This window comes from Ischnura elegans, chromosome 12 (assembly GCF_921293095.1).
Source record: "Ischnura elegans chromosome 12, ioIscEleg1.1, whole genome shotgun sequence".
Classification (NCBI taxonomy): domain Eukaryota; kingdom Metazoa; phylum Arthropoda; class Insecta; order Odonata; family Coenagrionidae; genus Ischnura; species Ischnura elegans.
Genome location: NC_060257.1, coordinates 32,769,841 through 32,795,179, shown reverse-complemented (window position 1 = coordinate 32,795,179; position 25,339 = coordinate 32,769,841). Strand labels below are relative to the sequence as shown.

The window sequence follows — 25,339 nt, the reverse complement described above, 5'->3', positions numbered from 1 at the left end:
AGGTGTTTGCGTTGCTTCTTGAATACAATATGATTTAAAATCAATAATTAAACACACAATTTAAACAAAATCTGAAATACTCACATTCCTTTAGTTATATTGCAGAAGTCCATCCTTCTTTCCTTTTGTCCAGCAAAGTGATCAATTACACGTAAACCAGCGCCGGACAACAATTTCTTTCCGATTGAACACATGGCAAAGGTACTAGTCTATAATAAACAAGGGACTTAATATACAAGGGACGACACAAAATAGGCCGACGAAAAATACGATCAAAAAGAACAAGGTGGCTGGACACAGAATTGGGACAATTTATCCCTATATTTCCCTAAATAAAAAACGAGCAATGTTGATTAATTAAAATTGTCTTCTTGAATGTACACACAGCACTAAAAAACTTCTTAATCGGCAATTACACACAGTTAACTCCTCGAAAATGATGTCTGAACTCATTTCACTCCGTTCTTTCCGAGAGTCTTGCCGTTACTATCATACTATAAGCTATAAGGACGACTCAAGGGAGATAGAAGTCGTGGTCCACTAATGCTGATTCAGCTGAGGGACGAATTTAAGGTCAGCAAAGGCATTCAAGCAAACAGAAGACGTCACGGACCATCTCCTTGAGTCTAAGATTCATATGTGGTAAACACACGAAACGCCAACGGGTCGCACTTGGAATAACCATGTCTTCGAAATAATTGCCATGATATCATAGACAATAAATTCTAGATCGTAAAAGAAGACGACTCTGATCCACAGATGGGAGCTGTAAGGATCTCCGCACCATGATATGAACTCTTCGAAGCCACTTAAATCAGACCCAAGTGGACATTTTCCGTCAGACAGCTACCGCTCTGCCGCTGAGGAATTAGGTGAACATGAACTAATAGAACAAGGACGGCTAGAAAAATGATGAATCTACACACAAAAGGTGCATTGTACGCGGCACTTCTTGGCATTCATTGAATGACTCTATTTAAAGTCACGTTTTGCGGGTTAAATCATGTTCAATCCTTCACCCTATCACGCACGCACCTATTTCTTAAATTATAAATCAGTGTGGAATGTTAACTGATTTTTCCCAATACTGCAGGCCTTTTGATAAATTCATCTGAAAAATAGGTTCCGCATTTCTAATCGTCGGGAAGATATGAATACATTGTTAAGGCCTAAATATTATAATATTAGTTTCCCCAAGGTTCTTGAAATTCGTAATCATAACAGAACTGTGGCAAATACTCGAGAATAGTTTTCCTACGTCAATACGGCCTTTAACTGGTTGGATTTTATGTGTTCCGGAATTCAAACACCCAAAAACGCAAGCATAATGAGATAATTTATTTTCTGTAGCAATACCTACCAGTAATTAAAAATTAAAATCGTATAGCTACAGCCAGTACAGTGACCATTCTGATTCCGTAGGTCCCTTTTCTGTGGCAGCACCAAGTAGACGCCAGATTATACGCCCGCCGGCCTGCGCAGCGATGTCAACTCACACGTCGCTCTGCGCATTCTCGGACGACGTCCCAAGACTTCCATTAAGACACAACGTTAGACGCGTCATAGCACCAGCGGCCCCCACCACTACCACTCTCCATATAACTGCATGGGGATGAATTGGGACGTTCTGGCCAGCGCCCCACGGCTACAAATACGAACTTCTCGCGCTATTTCTTTTCGTATTTTTCCTACACTTTCGATGTATGCGACTGAAAAAACACTCTGACTAATTAGATGTATAATTATAAATTAATGGATATTAATTTTTTTTTTACTTTTTAAAATATTTGGGAGGGGCGGCGTCCGAGAGTCCTTATGGGCAAGCCGCCACTGGACGTCACGTGTAGTGGAATAGCAGGGGCGCCAATCTGGCCTTTTTCAAATGAGGTTAAAATTGACCGTTGCCATTCGTCTAAACTGGGATTTCTAAAACCAAATAATTTGTATATTATGAATACACTAATGGTGGGTAACGAATCGAAATCATTCCTTTCGTTTTCTTTGATGAAGGAAACTACCCTATAAGCGTGGAAGCACCTTACGCCAATCACAGAGTGACATCGTGGGAGGGGTACGTGGCAGGGTGATACGTAAAATACTCCACGAAAACCTACTCTAAACCGATAACATTTCAATGATGATGGAAGATACGTAATTTCAGCTCACATCAACTTCATATTTATTAATGCCATAATCACCACTTAAATTCAATTCTTATTGATTCATCTACACCTATCTATTTCGGGTATAACTGTCAAAAATCACAATTCAAGTGAATTCTATATAAGCACGACAGTTGCTGCAAAAATTGCCGCTGGAAAAACCGTGAAAAACTAAAATTCAAGTGAACTTCATACAACCACGAAGTTGTTGCAAAAACTTTCCGTAATGGACGACAATAACATGAAAAATTTTAAGTCCACAAAACGATTTCCAGGAAGTAAATAATACTGTGGTGTTGATATAACCTGGTTCCCGTTTTCAGCGAAGCCGCGAGTTGTTCTCAGCCTGTATTCTGGTCGAAGAGCATTTATAAGGTTTCAATTGAGGGGGAAATCCTGAGTCACACATTCCGTTAGCTGGTAGCTTTCTTTGTTCTCGATAAACACACTTCAATTCGATGAATTCCAATATAATTTCTTCACGGGAGGATACAAAGGGTCAAATAATCGTCGGAGTAATTAAGGCGCCATTTATCAGAGAATGGACAACTTGTTCTCAATTAATACAACGAAGTTTGAATACGATTTAATGGTGGTACTTTACAACAATGTCCAGGTTAAAATTTAAAACTCACCGCTTAGGTTCAATAAGTAGCGTCCTTCATAATTCTACCACAACTTCCCCGTTCGACAAACATTCTTACGAAAACACACCCTCCCACAAAACGGAATTCGCTTGAGGAATAATCATTAGGGCTACATGATCACTCATCATTGTTTATTTAATAACGCGACGTGAAGGTAGATTGAGACAGTGGCGCAGCGACGGGGGGTTTTGGGGGTTAAAACCCCCCAGAGCTCAGAGAAATTTTTAAGTTTAATCCATTTTACTTAATTGGATTGATATTAGTGATAGAATAGTGTAAGGATTAATGAAATATCCTTCAGAAAGCCGTAAAACTCACCATTTTGCACCGTTTATCTTAAAATTCCGCAATTTATTAATCTAACACCTACCGCTTATCCTGATGGGTATTCCATACCCCCACACACCCTAATATTAATTGCACCAAAACCCCCTCAGCCTTAATTCCTAGCTGCGCCCCTGGGTTGAGAAAAGGTAGCAAGAATATGCTTACTTGAGGCACGGATACCGGTCGTCCTAAAATTTAACAAGCGCCGTTGAACTGATCCAAGGTTTCCGACAGGTAAAATTAATAAACGCAAAAATTGACGCATGATATCCAAATTTACAATGGAAGTTTTTAGAAATGTTTTGAACACAAGGGTTAATTCCGTCAGACCGTTCGACGCATCGTCACTCACCAAAATCCTCGCATTATGATTTTTGATTGACATACGATACATGGGAAACTGGAAGGAAAAGAGAGAGAGATACAGTCTTACAGTGACGAGGAATACGTGGATATCCAGAATCCTCCCGGGGAAATATTGTATCGGGAGTTCTTCCCGTAAAAAAAGGCTTTCCGGAGTATCTATGGCAATAATTCTCCTTGGCGACAGCAAAAACAATGAGATTCAAATAATGGTTCACAACAATTCTCTTTGACGACGCGAAAATAAGGAGGAAAGGAGTCATGGAATGGAAATAGTGACGTTCGGTCGTATGCGTCGTCGTCCCCGATTTTTCGTCACGAATAGCAATCAATTTTGTATGTAAATTGTGTTAATTTGATTCGTGAAGTAATGGTACGTGTCGTCACACCCGATTTTTTTCGTGAGTAATTACCCAAGACAACTGCGTATGAAATTTTTGTTAATTTGATTTGTGCGATGAAGCAAACGTTTCACTGTCCCCACTAAAAATAGTTGCTAACATTCTCTATTAGCCCTATGATAATCGAAGCGATTCTCCATAACAAATTTTTCGTCAAAATATGGGGATAGACATCGTCCAGAAGAGACCGCCGAATATAGAGGAATATCGAATATGTCGAGGGAAATGGGGATTTGGGAGTGGACCCAAAATTAGAGAAATAAAAGTAATTACCAAGGTGACCTAAATTGAAAAATAAGTACGAGGTTAGAAAAATTTTCAGAAGCGAGAACCACCCCTTACCTATGCTTTCGTATACATTTTACATGCCAACACTTACAATTAGATACAGGGAGTACTCTAGCGCCTGTACGATCAAGTTTGTTATCCATCAGGTTGTCCATCCAATCAAAAAAGAAAAATTCATGCATGATTCCCGGTTTTCCAGGGAAATTTTACAAAATTCCAGGTTAACCTTACGCGATTACTGCGATGGATAAGAATTTTAAAACACCCAAAATTACTTTAATACATTTAAATAATATCATATTTAAGAATTCACAAGGACAACGAATAGGTTAGTTAGCAAACTTTGCATTTAAAATTTAAATTCATCCAATGCAAGCCTAGACGCTGCTTCGACCCCGTAAGTAGATTTTGGCGTTACCTGGAATTCTATTCTTCGTGTTTTTTTTAAATCTTACTTGAGCCAAGAGTGCTAGAAATTTCGATTCTGTTGTCTTGCCTGACATTCCACGTCTCGATGCGGTATTAAAAATTCTACTAAGCTACTGCACTTAAAATTACGAGAAACTTATTTTAAGCGAGGAAATGGGTGTTGAACTGGCAAAATTTAATGCGAAATGGATTTGAAATTAAAGATTTTGAAATTCCACGATGGATCTAAAATTCATGAATAATTCATGCATAATTCCAGGGACTGCGTTCACGCACAATTCCCGATTTTCCCAGTAGCTCGATACCCTGTCAATCATGGAAAGAAAACTTAAGCGGCTGAAATATACGAGATGAAAAGGGCAACAAGGCGCTGACAGGCCGCAGTAGTAGGAATTTGGGATAAGACGTAGATGGGCCAAAAAAAAGAGGAAATGGGGGAAAAAAATGAGAGAAAGTTTATTTAAGGACTACGAACTCTGCTGCATCTTCTGGACCGCATCACGGTAGATTCGAAATTCTCTCTAACCATTCCAAAGTATTTTTAACACTGAGTCACGGCTTCCGATGTCGTAATCAAAAAAGGGTTCCCACCGAGCTGAAATAATAACATAATTGGCTTTTCACGGATGAAGAAGAAAAAACCGAGCAGACAAGAGGTATCATTACGAATAATGGAAAAGTTACTGAAGCGCAACCGACGAACAAAGAAGAAAATCGCAGCACACAACTTTCTCTTAGCGGACGCGACTATTTCGTGATGTCAGAAGAACGTCATCGAAGTTTAACAGGCCTCATTCAAAAAATCATTCGATATGTTGACAGCTCGTTTAGAACCCAAACGAAATTTACGATGCACCATTAAAATCGCGATCTTTTTATGGCGATGTAATTAAAATCAGATGATTATTTTCCAATATTTACCTCATTCCTTGACTAAACACGCCATTTATTAAAGTTGTTAACACGGAAATAATGACTTTTCAGCGGATTATTAGGAAGGGATCACAATACAAGGTTCTGAATAATAAGATCCGCAAAGAAGACATAAAAACCCATGACTTAAACGAATATTGTGAAACATAATAATCATCATGCAGTAGCTGAGATCATAAACAATGGAAATCGTTGACACAATCGTGTAAAGATTGATTCGAAATTGTTGAGAGCGCATTTAATTGCAGTAGGCGCGAAAACTTGAGCAATAAAGGCCGCTAAAAAAGTATGGCAACATCAGAAAGTTATTTCATGAATGTCACCATTTATAGAAGAATATGATGGGTGTTGCAATGAGGTATGCAGCTCCCATCCATGGAAATGGAATGTGAAGTAATTAATACAACCTCTTAAAGACATATCACAGAGCAATAAAGAAATTATATCTCACAGGAAATAAATTTGTAGGATACAAGAATATGGCTGGAGGAATTTATAGAACCAGGACCTCGGGAAAAAATAATGACCACTTCATAATGCTACTGCATCGGAAAAAATATATTTGAAGTTTTTCTGCATAATGGTCGAGTTAAGAAAAAAAGAAAACAAATAGGAAATTATTCTTGTTATCTGAGTGAGTGGCGAGGGAAGCTATAGAAATTATAATGGAAGAAAACCATTTGAAACAAGACATAAGAGTTTTAACGACATGTGGAGATGACTACTACTGCAAAAAGTAGAAGATATGGAAAGGACCTCTAATAGGAGCAAAACTTACACACTGGACTAACCTTACCAATGCAAGTATGGAAATTCATGGTGATATAATGATAATATTTTTTATTGCCTAAATTGAAAGATTATTACTTTTGGAGTATGCATTTCATGCTTTTAGATTTTCAAATGACAATATCTATTTTTAGCAATTAAATTTAAAGTGGAAAATTTCAAGCGCGCAAAAACGTGACGGCTAAGTATGAATGTTGGGAAAAGCTCATGTGACATAATTCTGGTTCCAGCTGCCACCGTGTGAGGCCACCTTGGTGCGAGGCTATGAGCGCCGATACGCTGCAGGCTGCTAGCAGGTAGCTGAGTACCCTGCTAGCAGGTAGCTCTTGGGTTGACTGAGGATTATTAATACCCTATCAAACGAAGGAAACTTTGCGACCATACGCAATTTTAATAAGTGATTAATAAGATATGTTTCCCTGAGCTCTGTGCCACATGCATGCATTGGTAATCTCAGACGATATAGAACTCCTGACTACTCATATAGCATCTAGGTCCATGTGACGTCACGTGGAGTGGTATCGCATGGATGCCAATCTGGCCTTTTTCAAATGAGGATAAAATTGACCATTAACATTCATCTAAACTAGGATTTCTAAAACCAAGTAATTGGTATATTATGAATACACTAATGGTGGGTAACGAATCGCAATCAATGCCTTTTGTTTTCTTTAATAAAGGAACCTACCCTATAATAATAACAGGATAATCATTTCATAATTCGTTGTCTCGGACGACTTCAAGGAATTGACTTAACATAAGTCCACATGAATTTACTGCGACCAAGGTTTTGACGATGCACATCATCATCTAGTACAATTGAATGGAAGACAGGGAATATATAGTAACACACACATTTGGCCTCAAAAAATAAAAAAAAGGCCTTAAAATACCCAACCGTCACACAGAAACCCCCTCGGGAGGGTTTGTACCGGAAACGTACCAGATGGTGACGTACCACATCTAAACCTAGGCCACAATTTAATAACTTCATATGGATCTACAAAGTTCTTCCTTTAAAATAGACTTAATTTCAACCTGCAAAATCAAGACTACTCAGTCCTCTCTTCTATTGAACAAGTTGGGACAATTACATTATCCATGATGTAAACTCACACAGGAAGGATTTGAATACACGACATGTAGGTTGTAATGTGAGTACAGTGAGTCCTCGTTCTAAGTCACCCTGTTTAACGTCACGAAAATTTTGAGATCGTCATTCATTTATCGCACCTTTGCTTCGCGATGACGTCAAGTCTTTTAAATTTCGCGCGAGAAAAAAGGTGAAGCGGCGGGCGTTGCAGGTTGTTCGTTTTGTGGGCGGTAATACAGTCAGTCTAATCAAAGTGGAAAACGGTGTGTTTATTGTTGATTGCGATTACGGTTTTAGCAAATTTTCTGCAAAATGAATTATTAGGTAGCTGCACAAGGTTTTAATTGACATAATGGTTTTCAGGAACCTGAAAAATGATTTCAAGGCATTTTTCCGTGTAGAACTCGGAGTTTTTGTCGTCACTTTTTTCCCCGTTTTCACAATAATTTTGGTTCCTGTAACTGCGACAATGTTTCAGGGATTATGATGCCCAGGCGACGCTCACCCGGGCGACCACCATAGCGAAGCTGAAAAGCAAATGTGGGAAGAAACAAAAATGGAGAAGGATTTACGTCACTGCTGCTATTGTCGTCGATGAAGACAAGAACTCGTATTTATGTCATAGTTTGGCATTCCCATCGTAAAAAAGCCACAGATATGATACGCTAAAATTTTTTTGCGCAGGAATTGTGAGGTCGGGGAGCCGATATTCACTTTTTACATTGTTTCTTATGGGATATAATGTTTCGATTAACGTCATTTCGTTTATCGTCACATTTTCAGATTTTTTAAGATATATTTTAAGAAAAAGTGTAAACTCTGTATTATGCATATACGTTAATGCTTAAATAGAAAAAATGAAATGCTACTGTGCTAAGGGGAGTATATTTTAGAATTGAAAAATGTCCCCCCAATAAGGGATTAACTATACTGCAAGCACTAGCTACTGCACATTACATATTAAATATTTTTTTTCTCCTGGTATCTACTATTTTACTCTCCTGGCAATTTTTGTTTTCACTTCCAGAAAGCTCAAGTGCGATTCAAGAATGCAATAGGCATTCACGTATTCAGTATTCCATTAGAATTAACTCTTTTGTTTAAAAAACACTAAATACTGTAAAAGAATTACCATTTCATCAGGACTGATAAACAGTCGTATAATCTCCAGTATTATAGTGAAACTAGCTCAAAATGTTACAGATAAACATTTTTAATTGGAATTAAACACAGAACCAATACATCGGTATCATGACCCTTTTGAGGTAAAAACCGATATATCGGCACCCTGAGCACCTATACGTTAAGGTAGCAGAATAGGAAAAATCTACGGAGCCACGGCATGAGAATTTCTGTGAGTGGGACGACAGACAACACTCACTCAATGGACTCAGTTGATGAAGTAGGCTTCACTCTTGATATCGGCACAATTAAATTAGAAACTTACCTTAGAACAGTATGAGACATAAATACTAAAATCCGACAGAGATACTGAAATAACCTGCACATCAGAAACACAATGGATTTCAAAAACGTACTTACCGCCAAGCAACTACATGAATTATGCACTAATAAAACTTAAATACAAATTAATCTCATCCTGTTAGTTTATCTGCTAATGATCACGTAAAACATCACGTTTCAAAAATCAATGCAAAACAATAAACAACTCCTCTTCTAGTATCTTAGTTTTCAACAGTGTGCGAAATCGGAGTGGATAGTGTATTTTTGCTATTAAATAGGATTTATACTCAATGAGTGGTTAAATCCGGAATAGCCAATGAAACATAAATTGTATAGCCATGCCATAGATTTATAAACACGAAAGGTAAAGTTTTCCATTAAAAATATTTGGCTTTTTTTTCATCCTTGATGTTTTTACATTTGCACCTGTGCATGTGACTGCGTACAAAGTCACTTGTTTCATGTAGTGCTTGGAGACACCTTAGATTGTACATATGTATGTGCCTTGATGCTATTTAGACATTGAAAAAGACAGAATTATAAGAGCTCTTATCTGCAACTTCAGTGCCAATACTCGAGTAAACCATATATCTTTGTTCATTTATTTAGTTTTTGTTTACCTTCTGCACGAATTGCACTCCAGTGATGTCACGCAGAACTGGTCTCATTTTGGTCATGAGATCAACCTACCTCATATTAGTATTGTCATATCCAGTGTTACCAGTGCACTGTCTCAAGCACAAAAAGTCATCGAAATGCACAAGTGATTCACTCACTAAACTTGGTGTGATTTTTGTGAGATAAAAGAGTTTATCTATAATCTGTATGCATGGAGTGGAAGGCAGAGAAGCTAATTAAATAGCCTAGCTAATTCAATGGCAGCAGAATGTCATCTACCCCTCACCACTGATCACACAAATGGATTAATACATATAGAAAGTCATAACTTCAAAGATTGCCAGTCACTTATTTCCTTTTTAAACAAATCCGAAAGCATTGAGTGAAAATTTAGACATTTTTCCTGACTCACCAGTGGGGTTCTTGACATTATATTTAACTGAAATGGTATCATTAGGAAGGCAAGCAATTATTTCTGGATTCATATCACCGCATCAGGTAATACTGAATGCAAACTTTAGCTAATAAACTTCCTCATGGCAGCCATGCTTCCCATGAGGGACTGATTAACTTGTAGCTGTATTTTCTACGTTTATTGTTTCTTAGCATTGCAGGTGACATGATTGTGCCGAACGCTCAAGTAAATGAGTCCCACTACGACTGCCTTCCATGCATGTTTGTGCAATGTAAATGTTGGGAATGGGGTCTGGAATATGGTTTCTTCCTTAGTTCAGCTATTAGACACATCTTAAAAATCTGGATGGTACCACCAGTTCCATGATCACAATGCTACACATCGTGTGACTCACAACCATGAATGTGTGGTTTCAGGAAATGAACAATAATAATAGAAATGTGATATTTCATTGGCAAAATTATACACCAATATGCAAGTTATGGCATATTCAATCTTATTGCCCAGTGAAATAGCACCAAAATCAAAGAAAAGCCGTAAATAGAGGTAAATATGGGAATGGAGGGGCTTCAACCGCCACTATTTGATATAACAGTGATTTCCCGGGGATAATTAGTACTCGTTAAACCAAACTACCACTGTACAGTCATGTAAAATGCTACCTATTGGACAATGATTTATGAATTCCAGTCAGGAAATGTTACATTTAAGATAATAGTAATATATATTGAAAATTGACTATTACCTGCTCATATTCTTCATTGATTAACTTGGGCTCTTCATGCCTTTGGAACCACATCATGTACTTAGTGTGGAAGCGCCATGACTGCTTTTTAAGGGCCTTTGCAGCAAGGTATTGCGCCTTTGTGCCCTCCATGTAGTAAAACACGAAGAACAAGGTTTCGGGGGACAACCTTTGGAAGAATTCCAGAGTGTCTGAATGGTGGAGAGGACCCTGAAAAATGGAGAATAAAATATTTATTCACAAACTGAAGAAGAAATAATATAAAAAGTTGCCATTAAAATATTTTACCTTTATCATTAGAAAATCAAAGTGAAACTAATTAACAAGAAATGAAACACTGTTTGTCTCTTTCCCATAAAAAAAGTTAAGTTCACATGAAAAGATCAGTAAAATGATTTCTTCTACAAATGTTTAATCTTTGAGATATGTTTAACAAGACGACATGAAATATACTCATGAGAAGAATGTTTCGTGATTGTTTATGTGTACATGCCTTGTCCCTTAATTCACAATAATGAAAGCCCTGCATGGTGAAATAGTTAACTGAATGCACTCCTATGAGAAGAACAGCTTGACATGTAAAAAAAATCTAATTCCACCCCAACGAAAAGAGCAACTCAGCAAATATTTTAAGATTAATTTCTGGATTTTTTACAAAAGTACTCCATCACTGTTTCCAGTTTCACAGTTGGGCAAGAGCTGCTGCGTCCTACTGCCATTCAAAACATTTTTGCAATACTTTTTATACGTCATTTGAGTTTTTGTACAGTGCCTTTTTATTTTCAGAATATAAAAGAAATTTACTTGGATCTGGGGAGGCTTCAATTAAAAAAACCGAGAAAATAATTTTGAAATCAGGTGGAAATAATTGCTAACTCTATGCATATGGGATGTGGTAGTTATGAAGGCTTGTGCGTAATCATATTTGAGCCATCTTACATAGCATACTTTGTAGAGTTTTTGATTACTTTTGACAAGTATTATTACTATTAGTGAAGAAGTCATTTTGGTAATACGACACATTAAGATATAAAAAGGCACCCTTTGTTCCAAAGATGGATAATTTATTCACTGAAAGAACTTCCAAAGTATGGTAATGCCTTAACCAATATAAAAGCGTGCAAAGGGCTAACTCTACAACAACTGACGTCTTACCTGAGGGTAATATTGGTGAGTAATACATGGATTTCTGGGCAGATACGGCCTGAGGCGTTCTGAGTCTGATGGGTGTGGCATGTGGAAGAAGGCAACCTCCAGCATTTGAAATTGACATCGGTGCTCCTTTTGGAGGGGTACTGGGCCCAGAGGCGCCACCCCCAGGAGGGGTGGTATGTGGGCCTCGAGCGTGGGCGGTGGAGGTAGGGCCTGCTGTGGCGGCTGCCGTGGGGGAAGCACCTGAGGCTGTGGCTGCACCGTCGACGATGGAGACGTGCCCCTCTGGACTCCCGTGGACACCTGCAATGCACACAGATACATGCCTTTCAGTGCTGAATGCCTTTTTATTCACTCCACAACAATCATGATTATTTATGTACTATGGATCAAAAATGTTTCCCAACGAACTGAGCAGCACCACATTTGCCCCATGCCGAAATGTGGCTTTCTCTCCCTCTGCATATTATTCCACGGTCATACTTATGATGGCCGAAATTAGAACACTGCTATGCAATATGCCATTTGTTATGATCCATAATGCCTGCCACCAAAGGAAAAGCAAGTTAAAAAATAAAATTTCTTTATAAAGCCTTTTATGTGGTTTAGTCAATCATGATTGACAGGTAAGTGCCTTCTTCCTTCTCTATGGTCATCATGAAAAGTAAACAAATGCACTAGTAACTATGTCACCTCTCCATGTAAACAAATTTATCGAAAATACTGGAATATCTATCATGGGGTAGTCAGCTGGACAGAATATTTTCGAGTCAATCAAATATTTCCTTCTTCATGAGTTTTGCCGAGTCAACTTAAAAGATAATGTGAGTCTTATGAGCAACCTCAATGTAATATCCATCAGGAATAGCAGCTATATTTTCAACAAAATATTTTGATGTGCCACTCTACTTGTTGGAAAACTTATTTGATCCATTGCACATATAAAAACTGCCCCACAAGCCACATAGATAGGCGATTGATGGGGGTGTTAGAAGACAAGCCATAACAAATAAGAAGCTATAAAAAAATAAGAAGATGAGATGCATATTGGAGATATGGGACAGCCACGTCCCACCTAGAGAATCGGCAGTCACTTATTTAGGAAATATATTAAGGAGATTTTGATACATCAATCTTTTTTTTTGCTTAAACCGTATATAAATAAAATGCATCCATCCTGCAACCACAAAAATTCAATGACATATGGTTTGTAAGCACACAAACTATTATTTACATTAAAAAGTATGCATACCTCTAGTAAATGCAGAAATAAACAAGCTTTTATTTGCTGCACTTGATTTTAAAATTGAATAAGCCATCTTTGAGATATTAGTCTCCAAAGTCGGATTACAGAATTCTGCAACAAATACTAGCAACATATCCAATAAGTAGTGCATATGACAGATGGTTTGACATGCATTAACCTATATTAAAAAAAAAAATCAAAGTCAGATAATCTATGACGTCATGGGTCACTTCTTTACCTGGTGTTGCTGTAGGATAGGCAGTGGTTGCTGCTGCACATTTTGTGGTACTGGTCCCTGCTGCTGTGCAGAGGAGGGTGAGGGTGAAGGGGCTGATGGGACATTTGGAGTTGACTGAGGCACGGATGAATTGGGAGCAGACGTTGGGCAGGCCGTAGGGGGAATGTTTAAATTAGCACCTCCAGACGGGTTTGCACTGACACCACCTGCTTAAAATAATACCAAAATCGGAACATTAATACAAGATAGATAATATGCAAAACAGCTGCAACGTGCAACTTTGCAATTAATAAAACAACAAAGAAACTATACAGAAGAGCCTCTTTTATCTGCCCATTGTTGCTACAAGATTGGGGAAAAGGTATTTCTTCGTCAAAGCTTTTGCAGGTCTTTATATATTAGCTGTTGATGATGTTTTTTGGGTGAGTCCAATGTACTCCTTGGGTTTGTTGCCTGATGTTTTGTGGCCATTGCTGGTCAGTATTTCTCAAGGCAGAACACAGGGCACACTAAAAAAAACATCATTAAAAGCTCGAAGAAAAAGTATTTCCTGGTATATTTAACATTTCTCGCACAAAAGTGTCATTTTCCCTCGTATTATTCCTAACTTATTACAGCATTCAAAGAACACTGAAAAAAATAAGCGCAAATAAAAGTTGGAAAAACAAAAATACCAGCATTACTTCCCTAACAGATGGAAGACTTTCCAACTCTTTATTCCCTGAAATTTAACTGTTTCCCCTGGATTACACATTGCTAATTCTGCATTATTAAAAGTGTACATATTTGATAATATGCCTATCAATTCCCTAGCCAGTTCCCTAGACACTCTCTTACCCTACATATCCTACATTCCTCTTTCTCCATTACCTACATTTTCATATCCAGAAACAAGTTTTTCAATTGAATGGATGCATAAGATTCAAAGAAATTTTACAATTGAATCAAAGGAAAGATTGGAACTAAAATGCTCATGATTAGATATGAATTTCTATTATTAAGATGGGCTTCATCCTATGTTAGATTGAATTATCTAAGCTCTATTTACTGGGCACCAAAAATATCTTGACATGATCAGCACTAATCCTCAAAGGAATGATTTATAATGACTCAGCAATATTTAATGATTTACTTCATCCAATTTAACATTCTTCAACAAACTAATTCAAGCATTTTAAAATCTTACACTTAATGAGATCCAAATTAAGTAGATAATGTATAGAATTTCCAATCACTTTCACCCGATTCATATTACTTTTTTACAAAGTTTTTAAAAATAATTTTATTCATTTTTTCCCAAAATAAGTTGAACATTACATTAAAGAGATGTAGACTCAAAAGTAAATCACTATTGAAACTGTTGGAAGGATCATAATCAGTATACAACAAAAATGGCTGTCTGAAACGGCCAATCACAGTAATATCAAAGATATGAGTAATTAGAATGACACTTTAGAGGTAGTAAGATGGGTAGGAGAATAAAGAGAATAACAATTCTGTCCTGCATCTAATCACGCCTTAACTTCATGCAAATTGAAAAATAAACTGAAATAATTGGTTTTTACAAGAGAAACAAAGGAGAATATGAATATACATTTAGACCACAGACAGAGTTCCATATTTCAAATTAACTACCCTAACACCACTTGAAACAGAATTCCTTATGTAAGGAACACATCACTCAAGATGCTGCCATTTATAGGATATTGCTCTAGTGATACTTAGTAACCAAACAGTGCAATACAAAAGTATATGCAGTAATAAATAATAAAATGGACATCACACCAATAAATTTTACTGATTAGAAACTTAAACGAACCTGAAAATCGTAGCTACTAGTCATACTGTAGCATTGAATTCCTAATCATTAAGTTGGTCGGATCATGGATCCATAGATAAAAGGCTGTGGCAAGAAAATTTTCTAGGGTGTTTACTTGGATTAGGAATACATATGGGAGGTGTTCTTTTGGAGGGGATACAGATGACACCGTACCTCCAAAACTATCTACAGAAAAAATTGTGGAATATTTTTATTTAAAGAATATTCTTCCATTTCTGTAGGAACAGCAAATCATGGTTTTGCTGGAGTGGACCACATCACCCTAATGATGGCATTGGGATTTATCTATCCTTTCCATTCTATCCTAATCCTTTCCCTGGAGGCATCGTCAGGTTCTCATCGTACCGGTGCCTCCTATACTTTTTCCTTTCGTTGTCCTTCCCCACCCAAGGTGTGCAGATGAAAAGTCTCGCACTTACAGACCTTGCCCTTGGGAGAGTAACCCTACAAGCCCACTCTGGGTCTTCATTTCACTTGTATGTCCAAAACTGTCCGGGGGGGTATTGAACCCTCATTTCACTAACACCTTGCATAGATTTGATAAAATTTAAACATATCTTCATTTGAAATCTGGGAATGTGAGCTCTGAAGACTATAATGATGGAAAGAGGGCAGTTACCAACCACAGCCTCTCAACCAGAAACTTCGTAAACATACACACATTCAACCCGAAGGATCCCTCATAAGGATTTATGAGACCATGCTAAGGCTGTCAGGGATAAGCTTACAAATACATTCAAATACACACTCAAGCAGGCTTAGATCTTGTAGGAGAAAATTACTCTAACTCCTGTGAAGTCGGGGTTCCAATGAAGAAGACTGATATTGACGTACCAAATATGCCCAACTTAATAATTGAGCATGCAAATCAAAGGTTGTACCACTTCAATGAAGTAATTGGAGGGTTGCCTTTGCAGGTCAGTCCAGAAAGTAATACCATTCACATCAGCTTCACAGCCATCTTCTTTAAAGACTCCTGGAATATTAACTTTGCTCAGCCTCCATCACGTTTCAGTGATGGGCTAAGTATTGTGAAACATCAAGGACAGGCTGTGCAGAAATTACACATTTGAGGCTGATATTTCAGATGTATGAGTCCGCCTTGTCTGTTGTTTAAATTTTCCCATGGATTTTCTCTCGTTTAAACGTAATTCGATTAAAGAGTTTTTTTCTTCTTTTAGAAATACCTTTTTTCTTCAAGGAATATATCAGCTTTTCACCACAAATGGTAATTGAGCATTCAATGGAAATAGGGACAAAACTCTCAAAGTTCAATAGCGAGGTTCTGTATCACGGTAACCAGTATAAAACAAAAGTTATGATATGCAGAATTCATAAAAAATATCTAGCACCTATTTTAATGTCCTGCATCCAACATAAAAATTACTAATGCTATTATTCAAATTGAAGGAAACGCAATAAGCAATATTTAAAAAATTAAATTATAGAGTATGTATCTTGTTAGACTCATTATGGATACTCACTACCTTATTAAAACAAGTCATTAATTCTTAGGTTTTGTCCCAAATGTAATGTTGCATAAATATTGTGTTCATATTGCCCTCAACGAATTTATGGTTGACTCCACATGTCCAGTACAAATCAAGATCAAATCATTTCCAAACAAGCTCAATTTCATATACATGAACACTGCATTACGAACAGGTATTTGCCTGCCATGAAAAATTTTACCACAGAAGCACTATAAATTAAAATACATGTGATTAACTTCTATGAGAAAATAAACTACATAAATAAAAAAAAGTTTGTATCCTGTATGTAACGGAGGAATGTTCCAAATAATGCACTATTATGATGTTTTTCAAGTTCTTGACAATCCTTGGGCTTTTTTTCCATAAATAATCTTCAATCACCAGAAAGTTCACATGAAAAACCATATTTCCATTGTCTTTATGCTTCATCTAGGATCAAACGGTTCAATAAAATGGTCCACTATCTTTTATGGTATATACAGTGCAACCTCGATATAACGACACTCCACGGTGCACTTATAAACACTCGTTATAGCGAATTGTCGCTTTACCGGAGGTGGAGCAAATAATAGCCAATATACCTCTTGCGAACAGATATACAGGAACAGGAGTGGTGCGGCGACAGATAAACATTATCCGATAAACGTAAGCATAAATCCAGACGAAAGGCGATGTTTTTTTGCATCACTAAATTCCCTTACTCAAATAACGACTAACTATTCAAACAATTTATAAGCGCCGCACTGAATAAAAATCATGCAAAGCATTGTTTCGTCAATCATTATATTTATCGAAAGACAGTTTACGACATAAATTTGAGACTGAGCACTCCATTAACTTCATTTCTAACAGATCGCTAGCAATTACAGAGGTTAAGGAGTCTTGATGAAAGTCTTCCGGCGGTGAAACCCTCGCTATGGCGAGAGCCAACACCGAAACGGTCTCGTTAAAACGAATTTTTTAACACGCTCATTATAGGGTCAATTGACGGTGCATCGGCTATCTCTCGTAATAGCGGGGTGTCGCTATAGCCCGTACTCGCTTTAACGAGGTTCCACTGTAGTTCATCTGCATTTTGAGGACTCATCCACTGCTATATTCAATATGTTTTACTTGACTCTTCCTCACTCATCTCTCCTTCAAATTTGTATTCTTCAGCATTTATTTTCTGCAACTCTCATTCAAGAAGAATTCTCAGCATTAAATTATTTCCTTATTACTTTCAATAGCTTGTTTCCTGACAATTCATCAATCCTGGCTTCACTTCCTCAGTTATCCATTTTCATTTCCTACAGCAAGAATCAGCATCACTTTTCAGTGGTTTCATTTCTTTACCACTCAAACATTGTGAGAGACTTCCCCACAATTTCAAAAGATCTTCACATCAATCACTGGTGTGGTTAATAATCATCCATGACATACCCTTAAATTTAATTCCTCCCATAATTTTTCAATCACATCCCATCATGTCTAAGGAGCTGTCTTAAACTAAAGAGACACTTTCACAAACACAGACCATAAATTCCATGCTCGAATAGTTTCAACATACGGGTAGACAAAGACACAAAAAGCACATGGAGGCAAACATGTAGAGAGGCTGACTAACATTTCATGCGACCCAAAAAAAAACCTGGCAAGAAGGTAATGCAGAAGGAAACAAGTATGAACAAATTGACGGACAACTTCATTCTTCTACAACATCCAATGGAGTCCAGCTTTTAAAAAGGTATCATGTCTAAGACTAATGTATTCATCCTCTTCTCGAGTTCCTCGGTTGAAGCATAGTATGATAAAGCTCCATACAAAAAAGGATTGAATCAAAAGCGTACTCACTTCCTGTTGAATGTCCAACAGACGAAGGGGAAGAAAGGGGAGGAGGTGAATTGGCAGTTGGCTGTAATAACTGCATCGTCTGATGCTGTTGCTGTTGTGATAAGTGATGATGTTGGAGATGGTGAAGAGGAACTTTGGAATTTCCATTTCCATTATAAGTTCCTACATGGACAAATTGAGAAAAATTCCTCAAGACCATTCACAGAGAAAAAATTTATCCCGCAAAAAGCTCACAGGCACAAACCGACAATGAGGACAACATGGCTTCTGGGTTCCAAAAATCATAATGGTTTATGTACTTCAAAATTCATTCAGAAATCTCAAAAACGTTCCATAAAATTCAACCGTCCTAATGTAACTAGTTACAGAACACTTCCGATGAGCAAACTCCACTGACGAGTTGGTAGTGCCAGCCGCTGGAAGAGCTTCTGAAACATCTCTAAGAGACTGCAACTTGTCCAGAAAACATTGATTTCATCATTCACTACAGATGACCGGTGATTCTTCACAGTTGTTTCCTTGTTTCATTACATGGCGTAGCGCAAGCATTTGTCCCGCTATGGGTTGAATTCATCGTTAATCTTAATGCTGGGACGATCTTGATAACTTCGTTCTTCTTGATAATGGTAATAAGAATTCAACAAGAAAGACCTGCAAACTTGGGAGATAGCCCAACAAAGGAAGGTACAGTTCATTAAGGCAATTTTATTCAAATAACCAACGAATGACAATTCCCTAATTGTCAAAGTTCCTTCACATCATCAGCTTCATGATATTCAAGTTGATTTATTGCAACTCTTCATTGCCTTTAAGATGATGAAGTCCTTTGCTGCAGATGAAGTCAAATTCTTGCTACATTCAATGTGTAATACTTAGGCCACCCTCACTTAACTTTATTTTATTTTCTTTCCTGTTACTCATAATCAACAAGTTTCTCTAAATTTAATTTTGATTCCCTGTGCATTTTGATATCTGGACTCCAGCACACTAAATCGATTCTGGCTTTACTTCTTCCGTTATCCACATGGATATGCTACAACAACAACCTGCATCACCTTTCAAAGGCTTCCATTCTTGCCAAGCCCCTACATCATTTGATTCACATCTGTTACTGTACCTAAACCTAGTTTTTGTCAATGCACTTAAATGGCCCGTTTAATGTGCACGTCTTCTAAGTTACAGCTGCTTGAACATTCTTCCCTGAGTGCATGCCATATACCCTTTAACAGTTTAATTACATTTTATTTATTCAACATCTGAAGACTTTTGGTTCCTTTTCTACCTTACCTGAAACTCATTACTATTCATAATCATGATGCAAAGAATTTTTGCAGGACATGAGGAGTTCAAAATGGTAGCACATATTTTATAATGCTATTTATAACAAGATGAAACTGGTGGTTCTTTTTAAATAAAGCCTCATTTGCATAAAATGACCAATTAATCCAATTATGACTTTAGGTTTGAATAGGAGAGCCAAAGTACGAAAGACACTGTCCTTCAGACATACCATAAAATTCACCAGGAACCCAGAAGCTATGTCAACAGCACAAGAGTTCAACTAAAGCTAATTTAGCAAGTTGTGTGTATATCATTAGTCCAAATCAACAGAGCATTGAAACAGAGATTTTACTATCCACAAAAAGACAATATTAAATTTCACCGAGGTTGAACCTCTTCAGTCAATAGAATCACACAACAAAACATAGAAACAACTGTTACATACAAGAGAAAAATACTAACTGCAGCAGTCCTGAGGGGAAAATTGGCTATGCAGACACTTAAGAGATCAAATAGAATATGAATTCCAGCAGAACAATCCCAATTGTAATTTCTAGATGCATTATTTCATTTTAGGATATCTAAAAGATCTATCTTTGCTCATAACAGGACTTGACATGTAATCCTGAGGGCATATTAGGGTCCTACTCATTAGCATCTAAAAATTTTATCATAGTAATCCATACCAGAAGTATGTCCCCAAATTTCAGGGATTCCAATTTGGAAAAAAATATTCCCTAGTGCTCAAAAGTGGTCCTCCCCAATAATTTTCTCCAGGAGCTTATGTAAAAAAAATATAGGAGGACTATACTCAGAGCAGTAAAGGTATGTCACACCTGAGGAGAACCAACATATTTTCATCTAGCACTCACTCAGCACATGCAAGCATTAACTTCCACCCTTCGCTAATTTTCTTCATTACATACAATAAACAAACACATACCTTCTGAAGATTCAGTTGAAGGTAATTCAAGTCCCGCCATGTCAATCACCTGCTGTGCCATGGACTTCAGAGATGACATGCCTTCTGCAACAACCTATAGAAAAGGTAATGATGGCATTTTGTAATTACTTCATACCCCATGTCACCCAAAGTCAAATAAATAAATTATATATTGCAACTCTAACTTAACAGAAAAATGTCCAAAGAATAAATTCTGTTACCCCCCTAAGAAAGCTACCAATTGAAATAAAAAATGAAATTTCCCAAAATGGTAACATGACGTATATGTATTTCCAATCAAAATACAAACCCACCCAGTGATGAAAAAAACAATTAAATCAGAGTCAACATTGTCATTAGAATGATATTCACTATCTCATTGGATTTACATGAATGGTTTGAATATGTGAGGGTAAAGCTCACCCTGGATTAAGCCACAAGCATGAGAATTTCAATAATTTAGTGGGGGGAGAGAGGAAGGAGGCAAGTCTTACAGTATTTTCAACATATGGTTAAAACTGCTGTCCAACGGATATTAAATATTTGTTTTTCAGGAATTTTTTATAAATATTCACCAAAATTATCTTAAATTTTACAGGAAATGCCTGGGCTCACATGAGTAGTTTGATGAGCATCAGCATAAAAATATGAACTATCAAAAATGGATGAGCAGGGGGACAAAAGATAAAAATATACTAGTTGTCAACAAAAAGAGGTAAATAATCACCAAAAAACAAAGCAGCACTTCATGTACAAGCCTCAAATATTAAGCTGATATTCTGAGCTTGATCATCTCAGCAACAGGGTGGCAGTAATAATGAATATGAGAGAATAAACAGTAGAGGTGCACCATTCACCAGTTGTAGGCATCGGTATTCTGATGGCACACATGTCAACAGTTGCACTGGCCAGAGTTGTCCCATGACGGAGGAAAAGGGTGGAGATGCCAGCAGTAATAAATGTACTAAGCCAATCGTTGTCCGTCTTCCATTGACAAGTCACATCCTCAAATTGCCATACAACATTATCACTTGAACATAAATTGTCAAAACTACTAGGAAATGCTCTTTATTTCAGAATGCCTTTTTAGGGTATGCAAATCCCTTTATTAGAATCCTAGTCATATTTGTCTGAAGATACATCCTTTCCTGACAAGGTAACCCTTCCCCCATTAGCCCTCCACCATTATTAGCTAAATTAGACATTGCAATATTTCCACAGGCTTTATTTCAACAGATGCATTTCGTTGTTACAAACAAAATTAACAAATGCATCATATACCTAAGAGTTCTTCTTTATATGTCTTAGTGCTTAAGGGGTGGGGGTAAGACGGAGGATGGGGTTTGGGTGTCAAAAAGTCTTATACAGAAGGTTTTGGGAGAAAGGGTCATTTTTTAGGGTCTTGGGAGAGGAGTGGGGGAGGGAAGGCTTGGGGGGGAAAGGCTCTAGGGTGGGGGACGACCAAAATGCTAAAGAAGACACCCAAATAACATCTTCCATCTTACTCCCTCCTCTTAAGCACTAAGACATACCGTATTTATCTGAATATAGTCCCCTTTTTTTTTCAAAAAATAGCAATGATAAAAGTAAAGGGGGGACTATATTCAGAAGCATTTTTTAAATTTTTCCCGAAACTGAAGCCTCGAAATTAGGCTTGGGACTATATTCAGAGGGGGACTACATTCGGAGAAATACGGTTAATAAAGAAAAACTCTAAGGCATATTATGCACCTGATAATGTTTTTTGTAACAGCGAAACCTGCAGTGTTAAAATAAATCATGTGGAAATATTGGTCTCATTTAACTAATACTAAGAATTTTCACTACATTGTGCCGCATATCATACAAGATAAACCCTCTGCCATTCATGGGACAACTCCTGCTGGCTCCACTGCAGTTTCAACACAAATCGTTTTACATGGGCATGCTTTGCCTAAATTACCTTGTTGCTGATGGGCCCGTTTAACACTGTGGACCCTGATTGATGCCTCTGGTTCGGCGTGGAGTGTAGATGATGTGCTTGAAGAGACGTAGATGAGGGCGCCGGTGACGAGGAGAGGGGGTTGTTGGACGATGACGAGGGTGGCGTTGGGGCTTGAGGAGGAGTGGGAGGGGTGGACGAGGGCGAAGGGTGCAAGTGGGGCGGGGGCGGATGTAAGTGATGGTGGTGACCGAGGATGTGATGATCTGAGGCACTCGTCGACACCTTGCCTCCCTGCCCACTCTGAGGACCATTCTCGGTTATCACATGGGCTGCTTGAAAGGAGAAACGGAGTATTATGAGTACACATGAGCCAGTCCTGGCACGCTTTTCAGCATTTTTAACGGTATTCATCCCTGCATGCTGGCTTTTATACAGAACAATTTCATAAATGAAGGAAAGCAAAACTGCAGTCCTTCAAACAAGGCAAGTCCCGCAAGTGTCACCAGCAGATCATGTTCAAATTTGGTCAGGTGATAGGAAATGGATACCAATGAAGTACAGCTTTTGTTTCATCTGCCAATGCTCAATACTTTTCGAGATATTAGTGGTGAAAAGCATAGGAAAATTTAGAGGGGGGGAGGGGCACGTACCCCTCCTAGACTCTCAAAAAGTAGACAAAATATTTTAATATGGTTATCATTATGTTAGTTTTGTTTTGTGTATTACGGACTCTCAATCATTTAATTTCATATTAAAATAAAGAGAATCTTTCATAAAATAATTGCTGTATCTTGTTTTTAATCTCAAGTATGAGAAGATCGTTTGCCTGTTGGACCCTTGTGCCCCCCCGCCCCCAGAAAAAAATCCTGGATCCCCACCTGATGGAAAGTAACACGGAAACGCTTTAATTCTTGCAACCAGCCACACTACAATAGGCCCTTATACTCCATATCCATAGGATGAATAGCAAAGACGGTGTATTTTTGTGGTGCATGTTGCATAAATTTAGGTGTTTCCCTGGTACTTTCCATTACTAATATCTCGAAAAGTATTGAGCGTTAGTGGCTGAAACAAACACTTCACTTAATGGGTATCCATTTCCTATCACCTAGCCAAATTTGAACGAGATTTGTAGGTGACACTTTAGGGACTTCCCTCGATAAGTCGAAATTTTCCCTCCTATCACCAGAGCATCAAACCAATCTCATGAAAACCTAAGAGCTACATTTAATATTTATAAATAATAAATTTAACTGAAATTTATTAAACCAATATGTACTCCAGAAAGAACAAAGCATAATTATAATCTAAGGTAAATCAAGGAGATTTTTTATATTTATCCACAATTTTTAACTAATTTTTAAATCTCATTTAGGCTCTTAATTTTTAAAAACCTATAAATTTATACTACTTCAATACAGTGTTTCATATTTATGAAGGTCAATATATCTGACTCTCACAACATTAAATCCAATGAAATTCTCAATAACTCAAAAACTTGCATATAAATTCTTACCTATGATACACTACTTTACTGTACAAAGAGGATAAATTATCAAATTAACTGAATATATAAAGATAATGTTATAAAAAATAAGAACATTTAAAAAAATCTAGGTTGAGGGAAAATTTAAATAAAATTCTAAACTTTGTTTTTTTAGCATGGAAGATGCCTTCTGATTCAGTTGATAAATGTGTTACTCCACCAGAAAAATACACAGCACACCTACAACACAACAATAAAGAGCAGTAAAATTAGTTATGCGGCTAGCTAAGTGGAGAAAATACACACAATTTTAATTTATAGATATTTAGGACTAAGTTTCTTAAAAAGAAATTATAGATTTATTGAGGATAAGGACTCAGCTTCAGAAAAAAATAAGCTACACCATCAGTATTTGAACCTGGAGACAAACTGATGATTCTCAAAATTTGTTTCCTGGCTTTCCTATTAAGATGCTTAACCCTTCAGCTGTTGCAGTATCAATGGTTAACAATGGCGATCAGAAAAATTAAAATGTTTCAATATCTCACCCCTTGTAATGAGCAAGCTCACCCACATTTTTGGTATATTTTGCCAAATTTGAAGAACTGTACCTTGCAATGTTTTACTTTCTGTTTATTTCAGCTATTGGCAACAAAATATACATCAAGGTTCTGAAGCCATTTATGAATAAGGGGTTGGAAAGTTGCTTTTGACACTGGTCGCTTCCATCCATGATAATTCCTTGAGTGTTATGCACCACTGCCCTAAACTCAATAACTGGGAAGCATATTCAGTATTGAGCTTAAGAACAGATGTCAGTTACTCTCCACATAGGAATAACATCAGTGCTTTCATTTCTTAAATTTGTTAGTGTATCTTTAAATGTACAATTGATCAGGGGAGTCGACTTACAAAAACAATTAGGGAGCCCATACCATGGGTTTTGCCCGGAGAAATTTTCTAAATTTTAGATGAAAAATTGCGAATTATAATTTTTTAAAAGCATTTTACAAGAGTCATGTGATCAACAATAGAATCCCGAAAACTTGATTATCGATAGCTCGACACTCCGAGAAACTCGACTAGCCTGACACATTTTCGGCATTGAAAAAGAAACAAATAATAAACATATTCACCATATTTTCGTAAAAAGCTAATTTAATTTACAGTAATAACTATGCTTACAGAGTTATGACTATTACAGAACAGTTAATATGTAGTTCTGAAAA

The 25,339-nt window shown here is 37.2% G+C and overlaps 1 protein-coding gene across 9 annotated transcripts in view; it reads right to left on the bottom strand.

Moving 5' to 3' along the window:
* The window catches only part of LOC124169223 (CCR4-NOT transcription complex subunit 3), a 69,910-nt gene that overhangs the window by 7,096 nt on the left and 37,475 nt on the right, over positions 1-25,339 (bottom strand). For 4 of the 9 annotated variants that reach the window (XM_046547756.1, XM_046547761.1, XM_046547760.1 and 1 more), the window contains 6 exons: positions 22,643-22,956; positions 20,701-20,794; positions 18,477-18,638; positions 13,311-13,519; positions 11,830-12,129; positions 10,675-10,884 (listed from right to left, as the gene is read on the bottom strand). In XM_046547756.1, coding sequence (XP_046403712.1) covers positions 10,675-10,884; positions 11,830-12,129; positions 13,311-13,519; positions 18,477-18,638; positions 20,701-20,794; positions 22,643-22,956 — 1,289 coding nt within the window. The remainder of the gene's footprint in view (positions 1-10,674; positions 10,885-11,829; positions 12,130-13,310; positions 13,520-18,476; positions 18,639-20,700; positions 20,795-22,642; positions 22,957-25,339) is intronic. The other 5 variants (XM_046547758.1, XM_046547762.1, XM_046547757.1 and 2 more) reach the window with 4 other exon arrangements.